Source organism: Sphaerodactylus townsendi, linkage group LG02, assembly GCF_021028975.2.
Source record: "Sphaerodactylus townsendi isolate TG3544 linkage group LG02, MPM_Stown_v2.3, whole genome shotgun sequence".
Classification (NCBI taxonomy): Eukaryota; Metazoa; Chordata; class Lepidosauria; order Squamata; family Sphaerodactylidae; genus Sphaerodactylus; species Sphaerodactylus townsendi.
The window spans coordinates 29,788,229-29,815,514 of record NC_059426.1 but is presented as its reverse complement, the minus strand read 5'-3'; the positions used below and the strand labels follow the sequence as shown (position 1 = coordinate 29,815,514).

Below are 27,286 nucleotides of genomic sequence, written 5' to 3'. Positions count from 1 at the left end.
TTACTAGGCATAGATCAACTTCAGAACAATAGTTCATCCAGAGCAAAAAGTAAACAGGAGTCTGGCAGCACTTTAATGTCTAACAGAAATTAATTCCTGCATAAGGCTTTGTACTAGTAGAGTCCACTTCTCCCAATGAAACTAACGTTGCACTGAAAGAATTAATGCGTCTCCTTTAGTCTTATTGCAGCAAGTCTAGCCGGATATATCATTTTAGCGCACCTTTTAAACTCAAGACTAGCCAAATGGTTTTCCATGAAGGAGAGAGGCAAAAATACCTTCAGAAGCCTTACTCCGATGTTCTAGAAATTTTGTAAAACTATGCAATTTTGTAAAACTAACGCTGCGATCTACAGATTTTGTAAAACTATACAATTCTGTAAACTTATGATCTAGAAATTTTGCAAAAACTGTCATTTTGCAAAACTATGATCTACAAATTTTGTAACACATGATCTACAGATTTTGTAGCACTATTATCTACAAATTTTATATAACTATGCAATTTTGCAAACTTATGATCTAGAAATTTTGTAAAACTACGCCATTTTGCAAAACTATGCCATTTTGTAAAATTGTGATCTAGAAATTTTATAAAACTACACAAATCCTGCGCAGCAGCCGCAACTCTTTCTCAAGGTTTCACGTTTTACGCACAGCGAACTTCCACGAGGCGTTTTAGGAAAAGAAACAGACACGTGGCCTCATTGCACACCTGCACCAAAGTTGCGGGAAGAGCACAGCACTATGGGAGTTGTAGTCATACGCTTACAAAACGCTTCCGGGAGAATCTGGCGGTGAAAAACTACCCTTCCCACCGAGCATCGCGAGGCCGTGGAGGATGGACGCGGGAGGACGCTTGTTTTGTCGCTGACTTTTAATCTGCTGCTGCCCTCTGAGGTTTTGTGCACCTGGTGCCACAGTCGGAGGCCAGAGGATGAGCAACAAGAGGTGCGGCTGCCCTTGTCTCCCTCTTGCAAGAACGGAGAGAAGTTTGTTGTCTGATGCTGTCTAGACAGGGAAATGGTTTTTGCAACCTCCCCCCACCCCCCGATTCTGCATGGCGGGCGTGCGCCGCATCTCTGAGCCGCAGCCCGATCCTGTGCATGTTTATTTGGAAGTAGGTCCCGCTGTGGTCACGAAAATAAACATGCAGCTTGAGAGCTGCTAAGGCTCATTCCGCACAGCAGCTTTATAACGAGTTGCAGTCGTTCTAAACGAACTCGTTTTCCCTTTTGATAAATAGAAAACGAATTCATTTGTAAAGATCGCAACTCGTTATAAAGCTGCTGTGCGGAATCTACCTAAACCAGAGCAAAGAGATTTAAAATATCGTGCATTTACCATAGGCTCAGGTCAGGGTGAGAACTGTATGAGGTTTGGGAAGGGACAGTTACAACGGGATCGCTGATGGCATACGAGATTTGTCCGCTGTAATAAAGTGGTCGTGGTTCGGTGGTGGAGCATCTGCTTGGAATGCAAATGGTTCCTGGTTCAAAACCTGGCATCTCCAGCTAAAAGGCTCAGGTAGGAGGTAATGTGAAAAAGATTCTGGAGAGCAGCTGCCAGTCAGAGCAAAAGAGCTTGACCCAAGATTCTGGAGAGCAGCTGCCAGTCAGAGCAGACAAAAATTATACCTTCCTAATGCCACGACCCTTTAATACAGTTCCTCATGTTGTGGTGACCCCCAACCCTAACATTTATCCATTTTAGAGATGGAGAACACTGAAGCAGAGTCTTAGGCAACCCCTGTGAAAGGGTCGTTCGACCCCCAAAGGGGTCACGACCCACAAGTTGAGAACCACTGTGATAGATGGTGTAATCTTCATGTGTTGGTGAGGTGATTTCAAGCCATCCCTCTGACTTCATATGTTCTTGAGCCATCTCTCTGCCTTCACCGCTCTTAACTAGAATACACCAATTGTACTTATTATGACTACAGCTGGGATTGATTTCCAAATTGAGAACTGCGAAACTGAAACACAGCATTCTTTTCTTTTATCTTTAGCCTTCTGCTGCTTCCTCAATGAGCCACCATACACAAGGTGGAAGCCCAACATTGCACACACAAAAATGTTGTCCAACGCATCTACCTCCTCTTCTGCCACACCAAGACTCTCATCTACTGATGCATTTAAGCATTACAATATCTGCCAGCTGCTCACCAGAAGATCACTGGGATTTTACACAAAAGATGCCAGTGTTGTCTATAGGAAAAACATGGAGATCCTGAGGAAGTTAATTTGCCAGGTATCACACCAGCTCCTGGAGGTTCCCAGGTTGGCAATATTTTTGAGTGGAAATTTAGAATGAAACCAATGTGTAGATCATGAGAGCCAGCGTGGTATAATGGTTAAGAGCAGGTGCACTCTAATCTGGAGAACCGGGTTTGAGTCCCCATTGTACCACTTGAGCTATCGAAGCTTATCTGGTGAATCAGATTAGCTTGTGCACTCCTACACATGCCAGATGTGTGACCTTGGGCTAGTCACAGTTCTTTGGAGCTCTCTCAGCCCCACACTCCTCACAGGGTGTTTGTTGGGAGGGGGAAGGGAAAGGAGATTGTAAGCCCCTTTGCGTCTCCTTACAGGAGAGAAAGGGGGATATAAATCCTCCTTCTTATTCAAAGGCCTGCATATGGACTTGATTCTATATTATACATAGTAATGTTTTCCATCCAGAACTTCTTGTGTTTTAAGGGTATCTCTTCTGGGACTAATAAACTGGAGCTGAGTGACATTTTAAAGACCTAGCTAGTTTTTAAGTCTAACATAAATATTTGTGGATGAGGATCCACTTCCTCAGATTCCTGTGAAATCCACGAAACCTGTGTTCAAAAAAATAATTTAAGGTGCCTCAAGATTCCTGTTTATTTTTCCTGCAATGAACTAACGTCCCTCTGGAATTATTTTCTGGGACTATTATTCTAATGCAAACAACAGCAAGAAGTTTAAAATATTTTTCTTAATGGATATGTTGGATCTTATATGGGTCACTAAGTTTATATATGATCTGTAAATTCCTTCCATCAGACAAATCCATCTTACATTGTTTCCAATGTCCTCAGACAAAATTTAAAAATTGCTTTATCAAGATCCCTTGATCTTGCCAGAAGCCTTAATTCAGTTCAACTTGTTAAATACTTAAACAAATCAAAAATGGAAGGCAGTTGAGCATTAACTGATGGTGTAAACAAACACTGAGAAATTTTAAAAACGAGGAAAACTGTTGAGCTAACCTTTCCATCTAGAGGAAGGCAAGGCACACAACTTTTTAATTATGCTACTCCAATGTAATATCAGTAGGAAAACACTATTCATAATTGCTGAACCTGTTTTCCTTCTTTTGATTGTTATAATTAAAATGTTTGTATTTAAATCTCAAGTTCCCGATGTGCTGTATTTGCATGTAGTAGCAGCCAATCTGAAGAAACTAATATAGTTGATATAAAAATATGAAGGATGTATGAACCATTTAACTAAACAGAATTGCTTTTTCCCATTCAACAAAAGGGATTAAAAAAATGTCTCCAGGTTTTTATAATAATGATAAAAATGCATGTTGCTAGCACAAAATTTGTTTAAGACGTATTTTCTTATAAAGTTTACTATAATGTTATTTACCTTCATTGTAATATAATTAACTTATCCAGTAATTTTCATTGCTTCCTAAACCACATATATATTTGTAGAACACTGATTTATTTCAGGAAAGTACAACATTCAAGAATGTTTGGACAACACATTCCACATCTCCAATTGCTTATCAAAGTGGAAAGATTTATTTTGACAATTATCGGTGCTGTGTGAGCTGGTAATTTTTTTATTACTCATCCTTTATTTTATTTTCTGAATTGCTTGTCCTGCCAGATCGTGTGAACAGGAGTAACATTTCCAGTGCAATTTTATATAAATGCAACTGTCTCATGTATGCATCTTTGTAGAATGGAGGGTTATAGAAAATGACCAAGGGTCTCTGGACCATTTTCAAAAGGCTTTAATGTTTGGGTGTTTTAGTTTAGAAACAGTGGAGGAGGGTTATAATTTTAAAATTATGAATAGCATGTACTAAGATATGAGATCAGTTAAACAAGGAAATTCATTAGCAGTAGATTCAAGACAGTCAAAAGAAAGGAAATCTTCACAAAATATATAATTCAGTGCTGTGTAATGCAGTGGTGGCTGCTAGTTTAGAAGGCGTTGAAAAACATTTAAAGAAATTTAATGGAGAATGTGTCTCTAATTGGATACCAGCCGCAAAAGGTAAATGAAACCTCCACATTCAGGGATTACTAAATGTTTTTGAACTACCAGAGCTGAAGACCAACATTTATGACAGTCAGTTACATCAGGCCCTGCTTGTGAGCTGTTGAGACAGCATCTTGACGAGACATACCCTTGGTGTGCTCTCTCGTGATCTTAATTTGTGGGACCCCTGTGAACATTCCATCCCTTTTAGATCGTCTTACAAAAACTCAACTCTCTGTGTACATTCCAGAATGATTACAAAATTTAGAAAGCAACAGAAAATAGCAGGCCATTTCTCAGGAGATTTACCTTAGGTTCGACATTCCTTATATTTCAGCCTTGAGAAGGCCTGGAGACTTTTTTTTTTAAAGCTGGGAATTCGTCGAACCCAACTGACACTTTATTATAATACTGTTCAGTTGCTGATTTGAAAACAAAATAGCCCTCCAGTGGCTGAAGAGGAACTAACCACTTCAAGGATCCTGGGTGGGGAAGATGCAGGGAAACATGTCATGTCGAAGCTCCTTTACTACTGCACTGTATCTCAGCCATGGGGAACCCACAGACCCCCCTTGGTCTGCATAGCAAACACAGACCGCGCTCTAAGTCTAAAGGACTTGGGAATGTTCAGTCTGGAAAAGAGGAGATTGAGGAGGGACAGAATTGCTCTCTTTAAGTATTTGAAAGGTTGGGATTTAAAGGAGGGCAGGGAACTGTTTCTGTTGGCAGCAAGGATAGAACTTGTAATAATGGGTATAAATTATAGGTTACCAGGTTAATTTTTTACAGTAAAAGTAATTCAGCAGTAGAATCAGCTGCCATGGGAGGTGGTGAGCTCTTCTTCACTAAAAGTCTTCAAACAGCAGCTGGATTGTCAGGGATTCTTTAGGCCAGCGGTTCTCAACCTGTGGGTCGCAACCCCTTTGGGGGTCGAACGACCCTTTCACAGGGGTCGCCTAAGACTCTCTGCATCAGTGTTCTCCATCTATAAAATGGATAAATGTTAGGTTCGGTGGTCACCTCAACATGAGGAACTGTATTAAAGGGTCACAGCATTAGGAAGGTTGAGAACCGCTGCTTTAGGCTGATCCTGCATTGAGCAGGGGATTGGACTAGATGGGCTATAACAGGGGTGTCCAACTCTGGCTTTTCAGATGCCCATGGACTACAATTCCCATCAGCCCAGTTGGCCATGCCAGCAGGGGCTGATGGGAATTGTAGTCCATGAACATCTGAAGCACCAGAGTTGGACACCTCTGGTTTATAATGTCCCTTCCAGCTCTATCATACTATGATTCTGTGAAACACCATACATGATTGGAAGCAAAATGCAGGAAGACTAGCCAAAACGACTGTGCCACAGCTGGAGAGGCTTTGCCAGGGGCAGCCCCTTATAACTAAGCCTGAATGATGGCAGAAGAGACAGAAGGAAGAGATGAAGGTTGAAGTGTTCTGGGAAAGGATGAGAAACTGTGCCACAGACCTGAGAGACAGCCCTGAATGCCAGTTCCGGGATGAATTGTTCATGATTGATAATAGTACATAGAAAAACCTTTCGAATAATGGAAAGTGATACACTCTAATTCCTTTTTTCCTCAGTGTCACACCTGAGCCAAGGATAATTTATCAAATGCCACCGTGCTCTAAATCAGAAAAAATAGAAGATGCTTTATTACTGGAATGCCCTGTGGTAAGGTTCTTTTTTTTAGTGAAGCCACTCTGCTTAGTTAGGACAGAACTCTCTTCTGTTATATTCTATCTGTTTATATGTGTTATGTAAAAAATATATACGCCCTCCTAACTACAAGTTATGCAACTGAAGTAATCCCTGGATAGCACCTTTTGAGACTAAAATGGATGACGTCTCCGAAGTGCTGGCTCCAGAGACAGCATCTGCCTGTTTTTATATGTACATATATAACAGGAACAAGCCCGTGGTCTGTCACCCTGGTGACCCACCTTCCTCATAGGTCTGTGGAGTCTAAATAGATATATAGTTCTTTTTAGCCAGTGAGAGTTCGTTTGCAAAGCAAAATCCGATACATGCTCTGGGAGTCCAAAACAGCAGCCATGCTAGCTAGCTGCTGCTTATCATACTACGTTACCACTGTCTTTTATGTTTAATGCAACAATAGGGGAACACCTTTGCTACAGTGGCTACTGTGTTGTGTTGGAGGCCTTGTACTTGCGTGGGGGGAATATGAAGGTTTCTCCATGTTGCCTTTGTATACAGGACTTGCTGGATTGCCTTGTCAAGAAAGATCAGGCTGTTTGAGGCTTTCAGTCATGTCCCAAGCGTAGTGCTTGTATGGGAAGAAGGCATATTCTTAGGCTCACAATTGAGTACTTGAGTGAGCCTTGTTCCCTGACCTAGTGACTCCAGCCATTCCAAGTCTAGCCTGTTCCCATCTGTGAATCCTTGCCCTTCATTTGCATAGCACCATCCTGGGATCTATTTCTTGGTTACACTAAAGTGTGACAGATAGTTGGGGTGGTTTTTTCCCCATATGTTGTATGGGAGCATCCCTATTTTAGTATCTTTCCAAGTGTACAAGGTACAGTGTGACATTCTCTTGATTTGTTTAGATTTGTGTCCTACCCTTTATGGAAGTCCTGGGATGGATAAAGAGCTTTTGTTCATTAGAGATTGTTGTCTGTAACTAAAATTGCACTTCTGAGATCCAAAACATTTCACATGTCCTTGGTCACAATTACGATTGTTGTCATCTTTTGATTAGGTGCCTCTAACCCTTAGATCCCACCAACCCTTTCACTCCATCTCAGTCAATTTCCCTCTGTACTACAGTCCCCATCCCACATGATCTTTAGCATATGCTTTTTGTGATCTGAGGGGAATTCCCACTCCTCTCAGCAGTGGAGAGTAGTTGGTTAAGCAGTGGCGTAGTAGGTTAAGAGCAGGTGCATTCTAATCTGGAGGAACCCGGTTTGATTCCTTGCTCTGCCGCCTGAGCTGTGGAGGCTTATCTGGGGAATTCAGATTAGCCTGTACACTCCCACACACGCCTGCTGGGTGACCTTGGGCTACTCACAGCTTTTTGGAGCTCTCTCAGCCCCACCTACCTCACAGGGTGTTTGTTGTGAGTGGGGAAGGGCAAGGAGATTGTAAGCCCCTCTGAGTCTCCTACAGGAGAGAAAGGGGGGGGGGGAGATATAAATCCAAACTCTTCTTCTTCTCTTTTTCACCTGAAGCTGATTGGATCCAACCCTTCATCACCATTTTTAATGTGAGGTTTGCAGTCAATCTGTATTTGCTTTACTGGTACCCTGAAACACGGTGTACATTTTAACCTTTTCTGTTTATTTGTGTGATAAAGCTGAACTTTTTTTCATACAGGGTGAAGTGCTGCCCTGCCCATCAGACTACAAACCTTCCTTAGCAGTTCTTACAGCTCATAACTGGCTTTTTCGTCTCTCTGCAAGTTCTGGAGAAATACTTGAGAAGGTGTATCTTACTTCTGCCTGCAAATTCAGGTAATAAAGGTAGGCTTACTACGAGACTACTTGGGTTAGTGTGCAGTGGACAGTGACATACTTACAACCCAGTCCTATGGCATGTTGACCAGAAAAAGAAGTCTTGTTGTTATACAGGACTTCTGAATAGATATGTATGTGACTCAGGTTGCATACTAGTGAGGTCAAGTCTGAGGAGTAATTTCCATCTGACTTACTAGGCTGTTCTTCCAAATATTGCAAGAGGTTAATTTGTGACAGATGTAAAATCTGAGACAGATGGTATTTGGTACTTACAGGTAGTACTTCTATAGAAACAGGAAGCATCTTTGGTCTTCAAGGAAGATTAGCAAGGTCTTCCTAGGCTTTTTATAACAGCAGCATTCTAACGCCAGGATGAATATGTTACAGTGAATATCCTTTAGCCTGAAAAACAGCTCTGTGATGTTACTAACTTTTTGCTACAATACAGAATGGGTAATTTAACAGTGCAATCCTGAACAGATCGCTACCCTTCAAAATCCATTGATCTCTATTGACTTAAGAAGGACATCGCTCTGCTTGGGATGGCACTGCTAGTCTGAAAAAGTTATTTACCTGGTGAGTCCTGATTTTAATTATAGTGGGGGCTGGGAGACCAGGGCTCAAATGTCTGTGCTGCTTGTTGGGGGACCTTGGGCTGGTTACTGTCTCAGTATAACCTAACCTACCTCAAAGAGTGTTATGAAGACAAATTAGGAAAGGAGAACCATATTGTGCTGCTTTGAGTTCCGTGGAGAAAAGTTGGGATAAAAATGTGCCCGTAACACAAGCTCTGTTTGGTTAATGTTCGTGTTAGGTGTTTTTTTTTAAATGCTGTGTGTTTTGTTTGTCATTTATTTGGTCAATTTACCTTTTATCTCCAATAGATACCTCAGCTGGGACACCCCTCAAGAGATCATGGTTGTGAAATCGGCTCAGTGTAAGGTCCTGGCAGCTGCAAGGCAGGTATGTTTATTTGAAAATGTTTATGACTGAATGTTTGAAGAGGCCTTTTTGTAATCTTCCCTCTGAACTTTGCATAAGATGGGTTTGGGGAAACGTTTGTCCCTGGTTTTTGCAATGAGGACACATATGATATAAAATAATGTTTTATGAAGATTTCTTTGGATTAATTTCTGGTACAGACTCACTCCAGAGTGGCTGCTGTTATGTAGCATTTTTATTTATTTAATGCATGTTTGTCCTGCTAAAAAACAGCCCCCAGGCTGGGGTACAAATTTAGTAAAAGAGGCTAAAGCCCAAATAAGAAGAAAATAAAAAAGCAGCAACACCTCTTAAGGTAGTGTAGAATGAAAAGCAGGTGAGTCAGACAGGCTTACCTTGGAGAAAATTCTATCCTTGGGGTACTACTGCTAAAAAGTCTTCCTCTTGAGGGATCACCCGTCTAACTTCTGATCGCTATCTCTGGACTCCTTAGAGAAGGGAATAAGAAGCAGAGTCTATTTTTGTACCCCACTTTTCTCTACCTTTAAGGAATCTCAAAATGGCTTGCAATCACTTTCCCCTCCTTACAACAGACACCTTGTAAAGTAGGTGCGGCTGAGAGAGTCCTGAGAGAACTGTGACTGACCCAGCAGACTTCATGTGGAGGAGTGGGGAATAAAACCTGGTTCTCCAGATTAGAGTCCACCATTCTTAACTGCTGTGCTACGCTAAAGGTCTTAATTGACTGAGAAACTCAAATGGGAATAGACAATCATTTTAAATACCCTGGTCCCTGTCTGTAGAACTGTATGGGTCCAAAACAGCCTGTTTAGTTGTGTGTGGAAATAAAATGGAAATGAGTGAAGATCTATAATACTGGGGTTAAGGTTCTGAAAGTCACATCTCAGTTAGCAGATTGTCTGCTGTCTTCTAGACTAGTGGTTTCAACACAGTTTCCAAAGATGGCTTTGTGTATTTCATCCCAGATGGTTCAGAAGTGTGAGTGACTGTTGCAAGGTCATATTTTTCTGGAAATGAATGTGGCATCACTTCCGTGTCACAGCTGAGAATCATAGGCTCGTAGTCCACTCTGATGAAACAAAAGTCCAGTGGCTCCTTAAAAGCTAAAAAAGAAGAAAAATAGGGTTACATCAAGCAATATGTCAATAAAATAAAAAGGGGGAAAGATGCAAGGCATCTTTATTGGGGACAGCTTTATTGTCATGCACAGTCTCTATTAAAGCATCATTAAAGAACCAGAGTTCTTTTTTGCTTAAATTTTCCACATCTATTTAGCTTTAATGAGACTTTAAGGCAGAGGCATATAAGCCTGGGGACATAGGGATACCCATGTCCCCGGGCGCACACATTTCAGTCACGTGGGGTTCTCCCTCAGCACCCCCCATGTGACTGACCGGCGGGTGTCAGCGCCCAGCCTCCAGGGATGAGAGGAAGCTCTGCTCCATGCCCCCTGGCCCGCCCCCACTCCCCTTCCCCAGGCTCCCTGGAGCCCGGCTGCTACTCTCCCCAGTGCCTGGGGAGAGAGCACTTGTTGGCCTCCAGGAACTTTGACATGGCCACATATGGATCATTGCCCTCTCTGCTGGCATGGGTGCCCCATATGTTGGCGGGGGGGCAAAGCGTCTGTGCAGCCCTCCACCGCTGCTAATGCCCATTTGGCTCCTCCCAGTTGGATTGGACTGTTAGCTTCTCTCACAAAAATTGGATACTTTTATTAGTAGAAGGGGAGAGCATGTATCTTTGTGTGAATATTAGGAATTCGAATATCTGTCTATCAATCAGTCAATCATGTGGGTGGGTGTATGGCTTTTTAAACGTTTGCAAAAAGGCAAGACAGAATTCCCACTTGCCAAACGTCATACAAGCTGACATATGAGGATTATTTTCAGTGTGTTTCTTCCTAGGCAGGCATCCAACAGTCTGTGCTCTTCTTTCTTGCTGTATTCAGAGTTCTGCCACTTTCATTTATCGGAATGCTGGAAATTGACAAAAAAGTAAGTTTACTATAGCTAAGTGGATGGTTATATCTACAAGGGAAAAAACGTATAATGTGTTCTATTCCAATAATGCATGTTCTTGGTCGGGTTTTATGTGGAATCTCCTGCTAGGCATTTGCTTGGGGGAAGATAATCAGTAGAAGTGTGACTGTATATCATTGTCCTTTCTACCAGATTCAGAGAATAAGAGCAGTCTGTTCTTTTTGTTGTGCTGCGGGGGGGGGGGTGTGTGTGTGTGTGTTATCAAGTGCTGGAGACCTCTGGTGTTATTTTTTCCCCCTCATAAGATATTTCCCCCCCCTCAAACTAGATCTTTGGAAACAGCATAACAGATGCCACACTGTCTCATAGTATGCTGATTGTGATGCACAGCGTGGGCCTTGTCAGGCTGTATAGCTTCCAGTCCATCTCTGAGAAGGTAATGGAACCTTGCAGTTGTTTATTAATAGTAGGACAGCAGTATTACAGCATCATCAACATAACATAGTATTTTATACAGTAAGAGGAGAGTCATGGCCTGTATTTTGATGGGAGATCACGAAGGAATGCTAGGGTCACTATTTACCATGTGCATCATTTTTTCTGGTGTTTTTTAGGTTCGGTTTTTAAAATCCTAGAATTTATAAAAAAACCCAAAAAGCTGAATCCACAATCCAAAGTCTTTTGAGAATTTGAAATGTTTTGGGCCTTTGAAATCCAAATACAAAAATTCCAGCTGTCGCCAAATTCATGTGGATTTCGAAAGCAGGGTTGGTTTGGCTTTGCCAAAGGCACTCCCGTCATCACTATGCAGAGGAAAGTAATGACAACCACCTCTGTTAATCTGTTGCTGTGAAAAAATCTACAGGGTCACCATAAGTCAGCTGAGCAGTCCTTTACACACTCACGAAAAAAATATATAGGTCCCTGTTCTACGAACCTTGCAGTGCCTTTCTGAACAGAATTATGCCCTTCTAAACTCATTGACTCCAACTGACATAGGCTGATTCTGCATGGGCCAAAAACAGTGGTGTGAAAATGGTGTGAAAACAGTATAAACCCTTTTACACCATTTTAAACCCTTTTACACCCTTTTCACATTGTTTTCACACCACTGTTTTTGGCCCATGCGGAATGAGCCATAGCTCTGTTTAAAACTGGTTTGTTCTTTACTTTAAAAATACATATCCTATCTTTCCAGACTTGTTCGAAACATCTGATAGTAAAGAAGCCGGTTAAAATTACAATAGCATGATAAAGATCAGCAATAAAACCGGGATTCACAGACTGGAAACTAGCCATTATATTACAAGCTGCGCAGTCTCTGCAAAACCTGCTCACAGTACACTCTCTGCCAAGTACTCCTTGGGAATAAAACCAGCTTTGTGAGTTCCTCAGGATGACAGAACAGAGAGGAGAACCCCAGAAGTCCCTTAGCAAGCTGTCCCCAACAGTAAAGGAGTGAGAGCTCACTAAGGCCTTCTTAACTTGGCAATGGAACCATTAAAGAAAGCTTAGGTGCCAGCCTAAGGGAGCAGGTAGCGCCTCGTATTGAGCTCTGGAAAATACAGGTAGCCCAGGCAGGTGCTTTAGTAATGTTATAACGTGCACATGACGCAAAGCTCCTGCCAGCAACCAAATTTTGCATCATTGCTGTGTCTTGCTGCCTTTTGAGGGCAACCCAGTATTTGAGGGGGATCCAGTAATCTACATGAGAGATTAATGTCCATTATAAGATGGACAGTCGAGGGAAATGATTGAAGTCTATAAAATTATGCATGGGGTAGAAAATGTTGACACAGAGAAATTTTTCTCTCTTTCTCACAATGCTAGAACCAGGGGGCATACATTGAAAATGCTGGGGGGAAGAATTAGGACTAATAAAAGGAAACACTTCTTCACACAACCTGTGATTGGTGTTTGGAATATGCTGCCACAGGGGGTGGTGATGGCCACTAACCTGGATAGCTTTAAAAGGGGCTTGGACGGATTTATGGAGGAGAAGTCGATTTATGGCTACCAATCTTGATCCTCTTTGATCTGAGATTGCAAATGCCTTGGCAGACCAGGTGATCGGGAGCAACAGCCGCAGAAGGCCATTGCTTTCACATCCTGCATGTGAGCTCCCAAAGGCACCTGGTGGGCCACTGCGAGTAGCAGAGAGCTGGACTAGATGGACTCTGGTCTGATCCAGCTGGCTTGTTCTTATGTTCTTATGAAAACAGCAGACAGGTCAGAGTGACAGGGGTAAAAAAAAAGAAGAACATGAGCTGATGATATATCGAGTCTTAGTATGCCTTCGCACTGATTGGTTTGGATTCAGAGTAAGGTTTCTGCAGCCACAAGGACTTCCACCGACAATGTGATTTCATGCCTCCCCCTTCCCTCGGCAGCTAGGCATTTCAGATAGAGGAGGGGAGAAATGGGGTTTCTCAGGTAGAAGTATTTACTTGTACCCCCAGAATCCAACCTGTGGATTGCCAAACTATATAAAGGAAAATTGGGGTGATGCAGCTCCATGGGGTTCCATCAGAGCCACACACAAAAGTTTGTACGCCCACAAAATGCATTCAGGCATGACCAGAGGATTTAAACGTTGGAGGAGTGGTTTCACCTTCTATGGGAATATTCCACGTTTAGCAGCAGAGATGCATCAGATCCAAAACACACACAGCACTTGACTCCCTGGATGTCAACTGGCACATTTCCCTTGGAAAAGATCACTGCTTGGACTGATAGATCAGCTCATGGCTTGAGAAGCTTGTATCCTTCCTCATCTTTGATTTTCAGTGTATAATCTTCTATTGCTGGTTAAATAGTACATCAGCGTGTGCAAAGTAGTGATTAGGAAGAGCTGATTGCATTTGTCTGCACTACTGAAAATGAATTTCACTTCCAATTAAGGGGCCAGGCAATAATTATAAAACGATCTTATGCCTGCATGGACTTCATCTCCTTAAATGACAGTGTACTGTCAGAACTTTCTGCAGAACAGAATATGGTACATATGCAAAAAAAGCATTAATCAGATTTAGCTTCTTTCTTTTCTTTTAGTTTATGACAAAACAAGTGGATTTGGGACATGAATGTAACTGGAATGGCAAAGTTGGGGTCGTGGGAAAATACCCTTTTGGCATTCCTTGCAACATTAAAATAACAGGTATTTATAAACCATTTTCGTTTCATCACTTTAGCTGATGAGCTGCTGTGTTGCCAAGAGGCAAAGAAGTTCTTTTCCACGAAGGGATTTGAGGGCAATAAGCACTCCAGCAGTGGTAAAGAAAAACAGTTTTATTGAAATTTCTACAACAGGTCATGAGAATTAACAGAGGATATACCCAGAGCCTTTCAACTACAGGAACCCCAAAGAATGACAGTGGGCAGACTCCAGGTGTTAACCAATGTGCTTAGTGCTGTTCCATGGTCTAGCCCAGGGGTAGGGAACCTGCGGCTCTCCAGATGTTCAGGAACTACAATTCCCATCAGCCTCTGTCAGCATGGCCAATTGGCCATGCTGGTAGGGGCTGATGGGAATTGTAGTTCCTGAACATCTGGAGAGCCGCAGGTTCCCTATCCCTGGTCTAGCCTGAGCTGAGGCTCTTCACCTGAAGAGGTGTGGATATATTCTCTGTCGATTCTTGCAACCTGTTGATATTTCACTGTTAAAGAAATTTCAGTAAAACTGTTTCCTTCACCAATGCTGGCGTGCTTATTTCTCTCGTATCCCTTAATGAAAAAGAACCTCTTTGCCTCTTGGCAGTGGTTGTGCATCATACATAGTGGCGTAGCTCCAAGGGGGGGGGGGGCGCAATGCAAGGGCATGGCACGGGCGCAAGACGCACGTGTGCCCCAAGCACAGTTCCCCCTCGCTCCAGCCCTGATCATACAATATTCTGGTATTGCCAGCAACGCTGGTTTTTGTATTCCCTTATAGAAGAACTGCTGCTTTATGGTTTTCATATTGAGAATGTAAATCAGATTTATTTCTTGGAACTGCTATCCTGCCTCATTCCTGTGGTTTGAGTCAGGCCAAAATATTAAAAGCGCATTCAGTGACATGTCGGTGAAAAATAAAACTGAATAAGATGCATGCTGATGACTTTCTCAGGAGTTTTGTTCAAAATTTGATCCTTGTTATGGCTAGGCAGTGTAATGTTTTTAACCTCAAAATGGGTGTTTTCCCCACTTTGGGTGGGGGAAATGAATACTGCTTTGTCAAACAGGTTAATTTGTAAAGATCCCTGACTGAGAGTTAATTTGAAATTACTATCAGGTAGTAATGCTAGAACAGAGGGTACAGCTATATGACAAACATGTATCAGTTCTATACCAATTTACTTGTCATGTACAAAGAATTTTGGAAGTTGTGCGCCCTGTTGAGAATTCCATTAGAATTCCTTAGTCGCAGGGTTCTCTGGGAAAAGCTAATTACTTTTGAGCTACATTCAGTCTATAGCACAGATATGCCCCAACGTCCTCCTAGATTGATGCTTGTTTATATTAAAGTCTCTAGTTCTTTGTCATTTGTAATATCACCCATAATAGCTGGAAAGAAAACTTGATTCCCCACCCCCCACCCCATTAATTAGATCAAGGTGCTTGTTTTGTGTAAAGCGAATTGATGACATGACTTTGTGATCCTTGGTGTTGTATTATAAACTGTCCAGCAGGAATTTAAAAGATGGAATCTATCTGCATTTAGATAGAAAGCATGATCCATAATTTGGCATGATCCATTTCTAAAAAAAATTTGAATCTACTAAGATAAATAGTGTTCTTAATGTTCAATTCTATTCAGATACTCCAGATCTGCTTTTTGAGGTGTCTTCCCTGGAGAACACATTTCAGGTTGGAGGATACCCTTGGCATTACATCATCACTCCTAACAAGAAAAGCCAAAGAGGAATCTTCCATGTTTGTTCCTTGAAAGACCACATTTTGGTAATATGCTCAAACAACAATTCTTCTCACATTGTTCTATTTTTGTACGCATTCGCCTTCTCAATAATCATAAAAGAACCGTACATTTACCTTTTTTTGCACCCATTTCCCCCTGATTGTTATATTAAAGATAAAGTTTCCCCTTCAGTCGTATCCGACCCTGGGGTACCACTGCAAGCAGTGATTTTATAGGCAAACCGCTTTTGTGGGGTAGTTTGCCATTGCTTTCCCTGGCTATGCTTTACCACATTAATCAGTATTTTATTCTAGCTGCTTTGAGCTCCCAAATCTAGGTGCTCATACTAATTCCAGTTCACTCCTTTTTTTTAAAAAAAAAGTGTTATTTAAGGCATAGCCAAACAAACAACCCAATTGCATTATAGTTGTTTGTTTAAATAGTCAGGTGGGGAAAGGGACGTGTGTTTCGGAGTCTGTGTTCTAATGATAATAATTACTTTGTGGTTAAAATGGTATACCCTGTGACTTTATTGTAAGTTATTTCTTGGGTCTTACTTAATTATTATAATATTAGCAATAAAGCCTGTTGTTCAACAAAACACAGTGGGCTCTAGATGAGTTGTTGCCAATATACCTTGCATGTGCTCACGTCAGTGCAGCCTACCTCTTCTACTTGTGCACCTGTGCAGCTCTTTAAAAAGTGAGTCGAAGTAAATACATCTTGCCTTTTACAAAGATAGACTAAGCAAAGCATTAAGTAGTATTCTGTAAACCCCATGCAGTATAGTGGAGTTAAGCCTGAAAGATTTGCATTAAAATTTCTGTTTAGTCATGAAGTTCACTGGATAGACTTGCAAATTCAGTATCATCGGCCTAAATTACTCTGGGTAAGAGGATAAAACACATCACTCCCTCTATGTACCACCCAAAGCTCTTTGGAGAAAGATCAGGATAGAGATGAAATAAAGAACCACACAAATGTTCACAATTGGGATTTTCTCAGTGTTTAAACTTGCTATTCCTTTTTTGTCAGGCAAAGAACGGCATACTGGACATGAAGTGTTGCTCGTTGGAACCTGATTGGATCTCTTTCCACCCAGATAGTTCTGGAAGAATACTCCATGTGGGACCAAATTTGATTAAGTAAGCATTTATTGAAATTTGCCAAAGTGATGGAGCAGTTTTTTCCAGAGTCAGAGAGGAAGAGTTGCCTGGGATTGAAAGTGCATTATTCTGCTTGTGCAGAAGAGGCCTTAGAGTCAATGATAATCTTTAAATACAAATTAAAAGAAAGGGTCCAATGCAATTCTGCTATCACCTATTGACAAGTGTAATAAGCATAACATGCTTATTGAAAGCATGGTGTTACTTGATTCCATCACTCAATAAATCTCTTCAAACAACCCATATCTACAGTGATGGGACTATATGTAGTAAATGCAGTATTATTACTTGACAGGAGAAAATGTTGGTCTGGATTCTTGTAAATGTGACTGTTTGTTTACTTTTTCCTCCCCTTCAACAGAATTTTGAAACTGATGAAAACCAATAGTGTCACAGAACAGCAGGAAATCAAAGAAGACTTTATCATTGAGGCCCACAGGGAAAATGATGTGAGAATATAACAAGAACACTGGATATGAACAGTTTGGGTTTTTTAAAAAAATATTTGTACTTTTAGTATATTATAGAGGCATTGATCCAGAGTTGAACTGAGAACTTTATCTATCCACAGGCAGATTGCTGTCATTTGAGGGCTGGTTCAGACATATAATTTTGTCACTCAGCGATTGCATTTATTAGTAATTTATTGCAGACTAAACAACCTGAGCACCTGTTCAAACACTGACCTCAATCCAACAAACATGAGCCGGAGGAATAAAATGCTATAAGCAGGAATGCAGGAGAGTTTTCCCACAGATTGAGCACCATTTCTGTGAATCTCCAGTCCCTCAGAAGTGATTTCTCAATACAGTAGAAAGGGATGGTGGCAAGGATCCCTTCTCTGTATTGTCGAGATCCCTTCTCTGCTGACAAAATAGAACTTTATCAGATCTGTTTTTCAAGGGAGACTGCTGAGATTCATCAGATGAGGTACATGCATGTATGACTCAGCTGTTGTGAGAATCGAAGGTGGACTGAACGCTTGAGCCTTTGCTTAGACTATGAGCTATTCGGCTTTCAGGTGTTTTTCAACCACCTCAGATAACGGGTTTCGAAGTAGGCCTCAAACACAAAGGTTGGTGTTGAAAAGACCCAGAAGATCATGATAAAATAACAATGATTGTTACTCTAGAAGAGCCAATGTTTTGCAGTCATAGTTCAGATGAGGCTCACAAAAATGTACACACGTTTTACAAATACGTGGGTAATATGTAAAAGGCAATGCTGCTGCTTGAGAAATTCCTCCTTGAAGAGAATATATGTGCCACCACAGTAGCAACACCAGCCTGTGAGTTGGGACCAGAATCCTCCCTCTCCATCCCACTATGCTTGCTATTTCCCCCTTCTCCCCCCTCCTTTCCATTACTTCTCTGCAATGTCCCCCCCCCCCCCATGGCCTGGAACCCCCTTTATCTCTCCCTACCAAGGTGTGTTGTAACAGCTCAGCAGGGAAAGGCTTAAAAACCCTTTAAAGGGCAAAAGTATTCCGGTTCTTTTCGTGTACTAAGTAGTACTAAACATGGAGTTCTTTTCATGTACTAAATGTGGAGTTTGGAGCAAAATCTCTTCTTTTGCAAGAATGTCAGGGTTCTACAGGAAAAATTTAAAGGCTTAGGCAAAGTATTTGGATACAGTTTGAAAAAACAATATTGGATAAGTCTTCTCCAGCAATAAATATGGCTTCATAACCTTGGTTATCTCTGCCTCTTTTCCATGACTCCCGAATCCTGCTCCGCTTGGTTTTCTCCCCCCACCCCCCCATCCCTTGGAAGGCATGAAATAAATTTGTAATAATTTGAAGGGAAAAAAGCTGGTTATCAAATCACAGTCCCAAGTTATGAGATGCCTTATTTTATGTAACCCTGAGCATACAGTATACTGTTTGACTATGTTCTTGGTTTGAATGAACTGTCTGTTTGTTTTTAATAAATTTGGTACGTTCTATTGTTACAGGAGAAAAATATAGTTAATAAAGAGAGGATGACAAATGGCTGAATGCTGCTCCTAAGTTAATATTAAATAAACAAGGGAATCTCAAACTCCATGTTATAAAGAATTTTCAGCTCAAGAGAACCTGTAGTAATTTCTTAGGCTATAAATACCCAGCACAGCTGAAAAGCTTCATCTCTAGTGACTGGTAGTCTGTACTGTTGCTGGAACAGCACAGGGCAGACTTCATTATTCCGCTAGATGCTTTAAGCATTGGCAGAGGGTACTTGAAATATTATTTATTTTATTTACCTCATTTATACCCCACCTTTCTCCTTACTGGGGATCCAGAGTCACCTAGATAATCTTTTGTCTTCATTTTATCCTCACAGCAATAGTGTGAGACTGGTTAGCCTGTGAATATGTGACTGGCCCAAGGTCACCCAAGGGCTTTCATGGCAGAGTGTGGATTCCAGCCTGGGTTTCCCAGGTCCTAGTCTGACACTAACCACTATATCCGTGGTGGCGAACCTTTGGCACTCCAGATGTTATGGACTACAATTCCCATAAGCCCCTGCCAATTGGCCATGCTGGCAGGGGCTGATGGGAACTGTAGTCCATAACATCTGGAGTGCCAAAGGTTCGCCACCACTGCACTATATCATGCTGACTCTGTCACAGGATCCTTGTCTATGTTTTCTCACTGCCTTTTCCAAAGTGTTTTGATCTTGTAAAACCATGATCTGATTTGGCCTTTAGCTACAGCGATGCTTATAAACCCATCTGGAATCCATGTTTAGCTAAAAACAAAACAAATCCTTTTATTAGCATTACCCTTCATTCGCTGTCTATCTGACTTTTTCTCCTGTGTTCTTGTGTGTTTTTTTATATCAAGGTTAACAATTCGGTAACGGTGACAGCTTCTGGTCGAGTAGTGAAGAAGCGTATTAACTTACTGGATGATGATCCAGAGCAAGAGGTAATGTTCTAAAACTACTGGCCTCCAGCAGAAGAAGCCCACCTGGGGGGTGAGGGAGGAGTTAAATGTGCTGGGTCTTCATTAGAGAGAAATTCTGCTCATGTACATACCTATTAATCTGCTCATGTAAACAGCCTAGATTGAGCATAGTAGCTGGGACCCTGTGTTGTGTGGAGCGCAAGCATCATGGATCGTCCCTACTTTCCCCTCCCCCTGGAGCCCTTTTTGATCCAGGAAAAGTGTATTGCCGGGGTCAAGGGAACTGTGTGCACTAAGAGTCAGGCAGCTGCAGTGGGAAGAAGGATGAGAGCACAACCATCAGCTCTTGCTGTTGGCAGTTTTGTAGGATCCAAGCCCTTCTCCAATACCTGTACAAATCAGGCCACCGCAGTGCGGAGGAAGGAGAGAACGCAATTGCTCTTCTCTTCCTCTTCCAGCACAGAGTGTCTCTCATGCAAGAGGCAGAAAGTGCACGCTTGTTCCCTTTCCCCCTACACACTACAACTGTCCAACCAGTGTCTCTGCTAGTACATGCAAGTCCCTTGACCTGAAAGGGGGAAAGATCCCAGACCAGTAGCTCTTTCTGTTGGTGGGTTTTCAGGCTCGGAGCCCTTCTCCGAGCTCAACATTGACTACAAAAAGCTTTTTAAAAAATAGAGCTGATCTCTTCGTTTGCCAATCAGTTCCTAATTCCAGAAATGCACAACTTTTTCCTAATCGCACAAGTGTCACATTCACAACAGGAAAAAAAAGCGGCACAAGCTATATTTCCAGGAGTGTTTGGCTAACGAAGTTTCAGCTGTTGAGGATGAAATACTATGAAAGGAGCCAGAGGAAATCGTTGCTGGCTGATGAAAATATTGGCTATGCGAATACCCAATTTAACTGCCCACTGCATTGCCTGCTACTTATTATTTGAGAGCATGCTGTTCATGACAAGATGGTAAACAGCACCAGGAAAACACTACCAGATCTGAACATTGTAAACCACCCCCTCTTGCATCATTAGAAACTATTTTTGGATGCCAGTGTGGGTTTTTTTTTTCACCCTCCATCAGGAACCGTAGTTGAAATGATACAGCCACAGGAATTCTAATTCCTCAGCTTCTGGAAACCATTTTCAGCCTTGTTTCCATGGAAATGAATATTGTCTGGGTGAGAACATGGCACTGGTTCCTCTGTGGCCGTTAAAACCTACCATTTATTTATATTCATTCACCAATAGATAGATAGATGGGTAGATTTTTAAAAAGAGATGTAGAGGAAACCCAGAAGCAGGCAAAGTTTTATCTATAGTATGCCTGCTGTTTGATTGTATATGACTGTAAAAATTCTTTTGGATAATCTGCTTGCTAAAAATATTTCGTTGGATTTCTTATGGGGAAGATAAGGGAAGAAAAGGACTCATTCAAATTCTTTGATAAATTATGCTGGATCTAAAGAGGTGATGTTTGTTAAGTTATGGACCATATTTTCCTAATTATTCATACACACACACACACGCATGCATGCACACATTTTATACACACAAACACCCCTCATTATGGACCAGATATTCTTCTTTCCTTAACTGTATATCATGTTTTCTGCAACACCTTTTATCTTACCCAAAATCAGCTTTCTCATTCTCTCAAATATGTGTGTGTGTGTGAAAGAGGGAGAAAATGAGCAAGAAAGGCAAAGTGACTCTAGTCTAAATCCACTAGAATCAGTGGCCCTAGATTGGAGTAGCACTTCATAATATTTAAATGTAAAATCTTGCAGAATTCAGAAGGACTTCTGTCAAGTTAGCTAAAATACGTTGCAGGCTGTCACCTAAGCAAGATTTGAGTCCAGGAGTGCCTTAAAGACTTACAAGACTATCTAAAAAAGAGAGCTTTGACTTTTATTTATTTATTTTATTTATTTATATTTTAGATTTATAGGCCGCCTCTTCCCCGAAGGGCTCAGTATAAACTTTCAGAAGTTTATACCCAAAAATCTTGCTGGTTTTTAAGCTGCTACTAGACTCAGTCCTTACACGTCTATTTCAGACCGTCATGGCTACTCACCTGAAAGCATTCACCTGTAGCTAACAAACTACTTCTCTAAATAAAGGGAGTCCATGTATGCCAACGTTCCTGTCTTCACATGACCCTAAGGCCGTGGTGGCGAACCTTTGGCACTCCAGATGTTATGGACTACAATTCTCATCAGCCCCTGCCAGCATGGCCAATTGACCATGCTGGAAGGGGCTGATGGGAATTGTAGTCCATAACATCTGGAGTGCCAAAGGTTTGCCACCACTGCCCTAAGGGTTGAGGCAGCTTTCAAGAACTGCCAGTTGAATGTCCCACAATGCCTGTTAAACTCACTATGCACTATCAAAGTAGCTGGGACCCAAAGACCACCTCAGAGTTCTGAGAAATACATTCTGAAAAAAACATTCTGCCTTTTTTCTGCTGTTAACATATAGAATATGTTTGCGTTCTTTTATTGGACTGCAGTGCTAAATACTACTATTTATCACTGTGTTTATATTATCAATTATTTTAATGTATGAGCATCTTACAGTCTAATAATCATGTGGGCCCAACCTTTATCTTCCTTGCCTCATGAATTCTTTTGCACCATAGCAAGGAAATATTTAAAACAGGTAGCCTAAAATGTTCATTTACTCGTTAATGGGACTTCATTTTTCTTTTGACTAAGACTTTCAAAATTGTGGACTATGAAGATGAACTGGATTTACTGTCTGTCGTGGCAGTCACTCAGATAGGCAGTGATGGGGCAGCTCATCTGGACTTCCACTGTAATGAGTACGGGACTCGACTCAAGCGCGTTCTTTTTGCAGAGCCTTGGGACGTGGTGAGTGTTTCGTTTTTTGCTTATGCATCTGGAGCAGTGATTCCCAACCAGGGTTCCGTGGTACCCTAGGGTGCCGTGAGCATGTCCCAGGGGTACCGCAGCAACGCTATTGGCCCCCCTCACTTTTGCGGTGTCTCCCGCCAGCACCTTCAAGGATATGGAGCTGGCCCAGGGGGCAGGGCCTGCCACAAGGTCAGCCGCCACTTCCCACCCACCCACCCCCACGTTCCCTTCACCCTGGGAGGGGAAGGTTGGGGGGGGGGAAGCAGGGGAACTGGGAGGGGAAGGTGGGGGGAGGATGGCATGGGTACCATGAGATATGAAGAGTGAGGTCAAGGGTACCATGATGTTGAAAAGGTTGAAAAACACTGATCTGGAGGTTTCATCTTAGTGTGCCATTGGATGTGTCATCCAGATGCTAAACCGAGAGGTCCAAAAGAAATTCCATGTGGAAATATCAATAAGGGTGCCTATGAGGGTCATGATGCTCAGAAGCAAGTATGTCTGGCAACTGGCCACAAAGACAGCGTGGATTTTTTAAAAAAAATTTTTTAATTAGATTTAATATGTTGCCACTCCCCTTTCGGGATTGGATGGCTTACAACGTATCTTATAACAATTTAAAACATTAAAAAACCTTACAATAGACTACATTTATGATTATCTCCAACATGGAGACAGGCAATAGACAAATCCATTAAGGATTAACAGTGGACTCAATGGAAAAAGCGAGGGAGGGGGCTAGATGGTACTTTAGCTGCCTCAACCACATGCCTGGTGGAACCCCTTTGTCTTACCTACCCTGCAGAATTGCATAAGATCCCGCAGGGCCCCAACCTCATTGGGCAGGGTGTTCCACCAGACTGGTGACAGGGCCGAGAAAACTCCAGCTCTGGCTGACGCTATCCCTGTAAGGATCCTTGCTGCTGTTTTCAGGACCAGCTGGAGCTTCTGGAGCAGGTCCAAGGGTAGCCCTGCATAGAGTGAATTGCAGAAGTTTAATCTAGATCACAGGTGTCAAACTCGCGGCCCTCCAGATGTTATGGACTACAGTTCCCATCATCCCCTGCCAGCATCATGCTGGCAGGGGATGATGGAAACTGTAGTCCATAACATCTGGAGGGCCGCGAGTTTGACACCTGTGATCTAGAGTGACTGTTGCATGCATCCCTGTGGCACGATTGGGTTGGGAAAGATAGGGTGCCAGCTGTTTCACGTGGTGTAGATGGAAAAATTTCATTTCATTTCACATTTAATTTATATCCCGCCCTCCCCCGGAGGGCTCAGGGCGGCGAACAACAGTAGTGAACAAACAATAAAGCATAGCATAAACAGCAACAATAATAAATCATAATACAACAATATCAACAGCATAATAATGCATCACAGTGATATATTATAAGCAATAAACAATTTAGACATCAATAAAATAGATATAATAATAAATGCTGTATGAGTCGTGTGTACCACCTGGGCCTCCGCAGTTAAGGAGGTAACCAGGAATATACTCAACTCTTGAAAGTTGGTAGTCTTCATCTGGACACGTGTCTAGGATCACCAATTGACTTTCCCCCTCCAACCTGAGCTGATCCAGCCACATGACCTCCATCTTCATTGGATTCATCTTCAGTCAGCTCTCTTTCATCCATCCCATCACAGCCTCCAAACGACTGGCCAGAACTTCTGGGGTAGCTCCCGAATGACACTCTATCAACAGATATAACTGGGTGTCATCAGCATACTGATAACAACCGAGTCCAAACCTCTGGACTAATCTAGTGAGGGGTCACATATAGATATTAAACAATATTGCAAGAGAATCACTCCATGTGGGACTCCAGACACCAATGAATGGCGGATGTATATTGTCTAGCCAATTGCTGCCCTCTGTCCCCAGCTCTGGAGAAATAAGCACAGTCATTGCAGAGCTGTCTCTTGAATTCTCATGCCAGCAAGGTGGTTGGCCCAGATGTCATAATCAACCAAGTCGAACACTTCTGACAGATCTAGTAATATCAGCAGTGCCAACCTGCCTTGGTCCAGGTGACTCCAGAGGTCTTCTGTGAAGGAGGTCAGAGTCGTTTTCCAGCTTGCAGATATCTTCCTGAAGAACATCTGAGAATGAGAGTTGAATCCTGCAGTCTACAGACATGAGGATTACAAATCTTTCCCACATTCCCACTGCCTTCAAAGTCCTTTCTTATCCTGGGGAAGTGTATTCCCAGAGGTGTGGAACCTTCGAGGACTTAAAGTCATGTGGGTCAGGAGGTGTAGTCGGGAAGGGGGTAAGAGGCAGAGTTGTGCTCTGAGGCAAAATGTACATATTTGTCTACATAGGTCTTGTGACTTTGAGAATAAACTATCCTGAGGTTGGAAAAGACTTCTTGGGAAGGGAGATGCATTGCATACTGCAGGAGAACTAGTTTCAGTAGCATGATGGTAAGAACCCATTTTATCTGCCAGAGATTCCTTGAAAAACAAAACAAAAACAGAAATATAATGTAGCAAGGAACCGATATATCAAGGGAGAAAAAGCCAAATCACTATACAGTGGTTATAAGTAATAACTTAACGTGAGTATAGTAACACATGTGTATTTAATATTAACAAAGAGCATCCATATAAACATCAACAATGTAATCATAGGGGTCCAAGTATTGTACATCCAAATTGTACATCCATAAAATGGATAATAAACGGGACCTCAAGAAACAGAATCAAAGTGCAAATTCAAAGTCAGGTTCACAGAAGCATCGTAACAGGTTCATACATTCATGAAGTTACAAGTTCACAAATATAGACAGGGATCTCAGTGAGCTCCTGTTTGGTGGATCATAAATTCCACTTCATCCGTGATTAATCCATACTGTCTTGCCCATAGCAGTATAGGAACACTATCTTCATAATAGCTTATTCCATTAAAATAACTTACTTACTTACTTATTTATTTATTGTTCCACTTTTATACCGCCCTCCTCCGGAGGGCTCAGGGCGGTTTACAACAATAACAGAACAAGTGGATACATAAAACATATATAAAATTAAAAGCAGCGTTCAATTACTATAAACCAATTAAAATACAGATGGCATCCAACTATTAAAAACTCCTCCAGGAGGGAACAGCGGGCCTTAGTTGTTTCTGGGCACCTTATCAGCAGCTGGACTCTCCGAAGGCCCGGCAGAATAACTCAGTCTTGCAGGCCCTGCGGAACTCGTTAAGGTCCCGCAGGGCCCGGACACCTGGAGGGAGAGCATTCCACCAGGCAGGGGCCAGGGCCGTGAACGCCCTGGCCCTAGTGGAGGCCAGCCGCATCATAGACCAGACAGGGTGTCCTGTATAAGAATATTGCTGGGGGCAAGATAGAGATCCCTTGAAGCCAACATTTTGGGTCTACTCTGGGATTGGTGACCTGAAGATTGAAGCCTTGGTAATATTTTTATGTTCATGCGTGTTACATCCAGATTTGGTAGCGGTGGTGGGGAGTTTCTACAGCATTGAGCTTTTAGTGTCTGTTTGTCCTTCAACACAGGGAACAAGCAGAGAATAATTTGTTCCTGATACCTCGTTGCACCCATTGCAGTCACGTCAGGACAAAGTTCCATAGAGCAGTTTGTGGGTAGAGCTGTGTTACATCATTACTCAAATCAAGTGCTCAAGGTTATAATCTGCAAGCAGGGGTGATGTCTGTGGCGCGTTTTTCACCACAAAGCGCCTGTGTGCCACCTGTACTTCTCTCTTCCCTTACCTGGCAGGAATGAAAATGACTATTTACTTTGTTCTCTCCTGGCAGACTTTCAGCCATGAAGTTTACTTCGACAGAAATGTGGTGCTGCACATAGAACAAAAGCCCAACAGGATCTTCAGCTGCTACGTTTACCAAATGGCCTGCGGTAGTTCAAGAGAGGGTGAAGGCACCAGGAAGGATAAAAGGGAGCGACATTTTTGTAAAAAAATGGGAAGGACTTTTGAATGTTTTTAAAGAGCCCCTGTTGTTTTCGAGGCTTTGCCAGATGGAATCCAAAGAGCTGTAAACCGCAACGGGCGAGTTAATAACTGTTATTCGGCTCCAACTGAATCCCTTAAGAGATTTTTTTTTAAAAAGCCATTGCAATGCATTAGTTAGATGTGATGACATCAGTACTGCCCGTGACATTTGGCACAAGAAAAGGGGATGCGTGAAAACAGACCTTTTCTTGGACCAGTTTTTATTGGCAGAAGGATGTTCAAGCCTTTCGGTAGCTCAGGCCCTTTCTGGGATCCAGACAGATTCCTTCTATGGGGGGAAGGCCACCCTTGTTCACACTGGGAGGGGACCTCAATCTCCTAGTTCAGCAATCTCCCACCTTTTTCACATCCTACCCCATTTCAGAGGGGTCTCCTGTACCTCTGCAATAGCTTTGTCGGTGGTACGGGGAAGGGGTAGCAACAGAGGAGAAGAGGCGGAATGCCCCTAATGCGCAAGCAGATGTTTACTCACAGTTCTTGGGTTCTGAGCCAATATTTATTTATATATTTTTAACTTAAATGTATATCTGGCTTGTAATATGTAAACAAGAACTCTAAAGCATAGTAAAGAGCTCAAAAGCATAGTATTGTGAATAATTATGTCACTAGGAATGATTTCATAAAACTAGGCAAACATGAAAAAACACAACCTTTTAAACTGTCTCAAAGTAAAGGAGCAAAAGTTTATATTACAGAACAGTTTGTACTTTTGTAGATGTTAGTGACTTTATATCTTTCCCAACCCTGATTTATGGGGCATAGAATAAATATGGTACACAGA

The 27,286-nt window shown here is 42.1% G+C and overlaps 1 protein-coding gene across 5 annotated transcripts; it reads left to right on the top strand.

Moving 5' to 3' along the window:
* The first annotated feature begins 829 nt into the window (after positions 1-829).
* DCAF17 (DDB1 and CUL4 associated factor 17) lies at positions 830-27,286 on the top strand. 5 transcript variants are annotated; one of them, XM_048483280.1, is made up of 15 exons: positions 830-951; positions 2,009-2,250; positions 3,710-3,813; positions 5,847-5,937; positions 7,603-7,739; positions 8,627-8,705; positions 10,610-10,699; positions 11,013-11,120; positions 13,736-13,841; positions 15,480-15,622; positions 16,614-16,723; positions 17,106-17,193; positions 19,569-19,652; positions 22,344-22,499; positions 26,291-27,286. In XM_048483280.1, the coding sequence occupies exons 2-15, from the start codon at positions 2,074-2,076 to the stop codon at positions 26,477-26,479; spliced, it is 1,662 nt and encodes a 553-aa protein (XP_048339237.1). In that variant the 5' UTR covers positions 830-951; positions 2,009-2,073; the 3' UTR covers positions 26,480-27,286. The 5 variants fall into 5 exon arrangements, with proteins under 5 accessions (XP_048339237.1, XP_048339240.1, XP_048339238.1 ...); XM_048483283.1 differs by lacking the exon at positions 11,013-11,120; XM_048483281.1 differs by lacking the exon at positions 3,710-3,813 and having other exon boundaries at positions 2,009-2,279.

Excerpts from the sequence above, each read along its gene's own strand:
- DCAF17 (XM_048483280.1), top strand. The coding sequence starts at position 2,074 with ATGTTGTCCAACGCATCTACCTCCTCTTCTGCCACACCAAGACTCTCA. Across the intron at positions 7,740-8,626 it reads ACTTCTGCCTGCAAATTCAG|ATACCTCAGCTGGGACACCC; the intron begins GTAATAAAGGTA and ends TATCTCCAATAG. Across the intron at positions 10,700-11,012 it reads TGCTGGAAATTGACAAAAAA|ATCTTTGGAAACAGCATAAC; the intron begins GTAAGTTTACTA and ends CCCTCAAACTAG.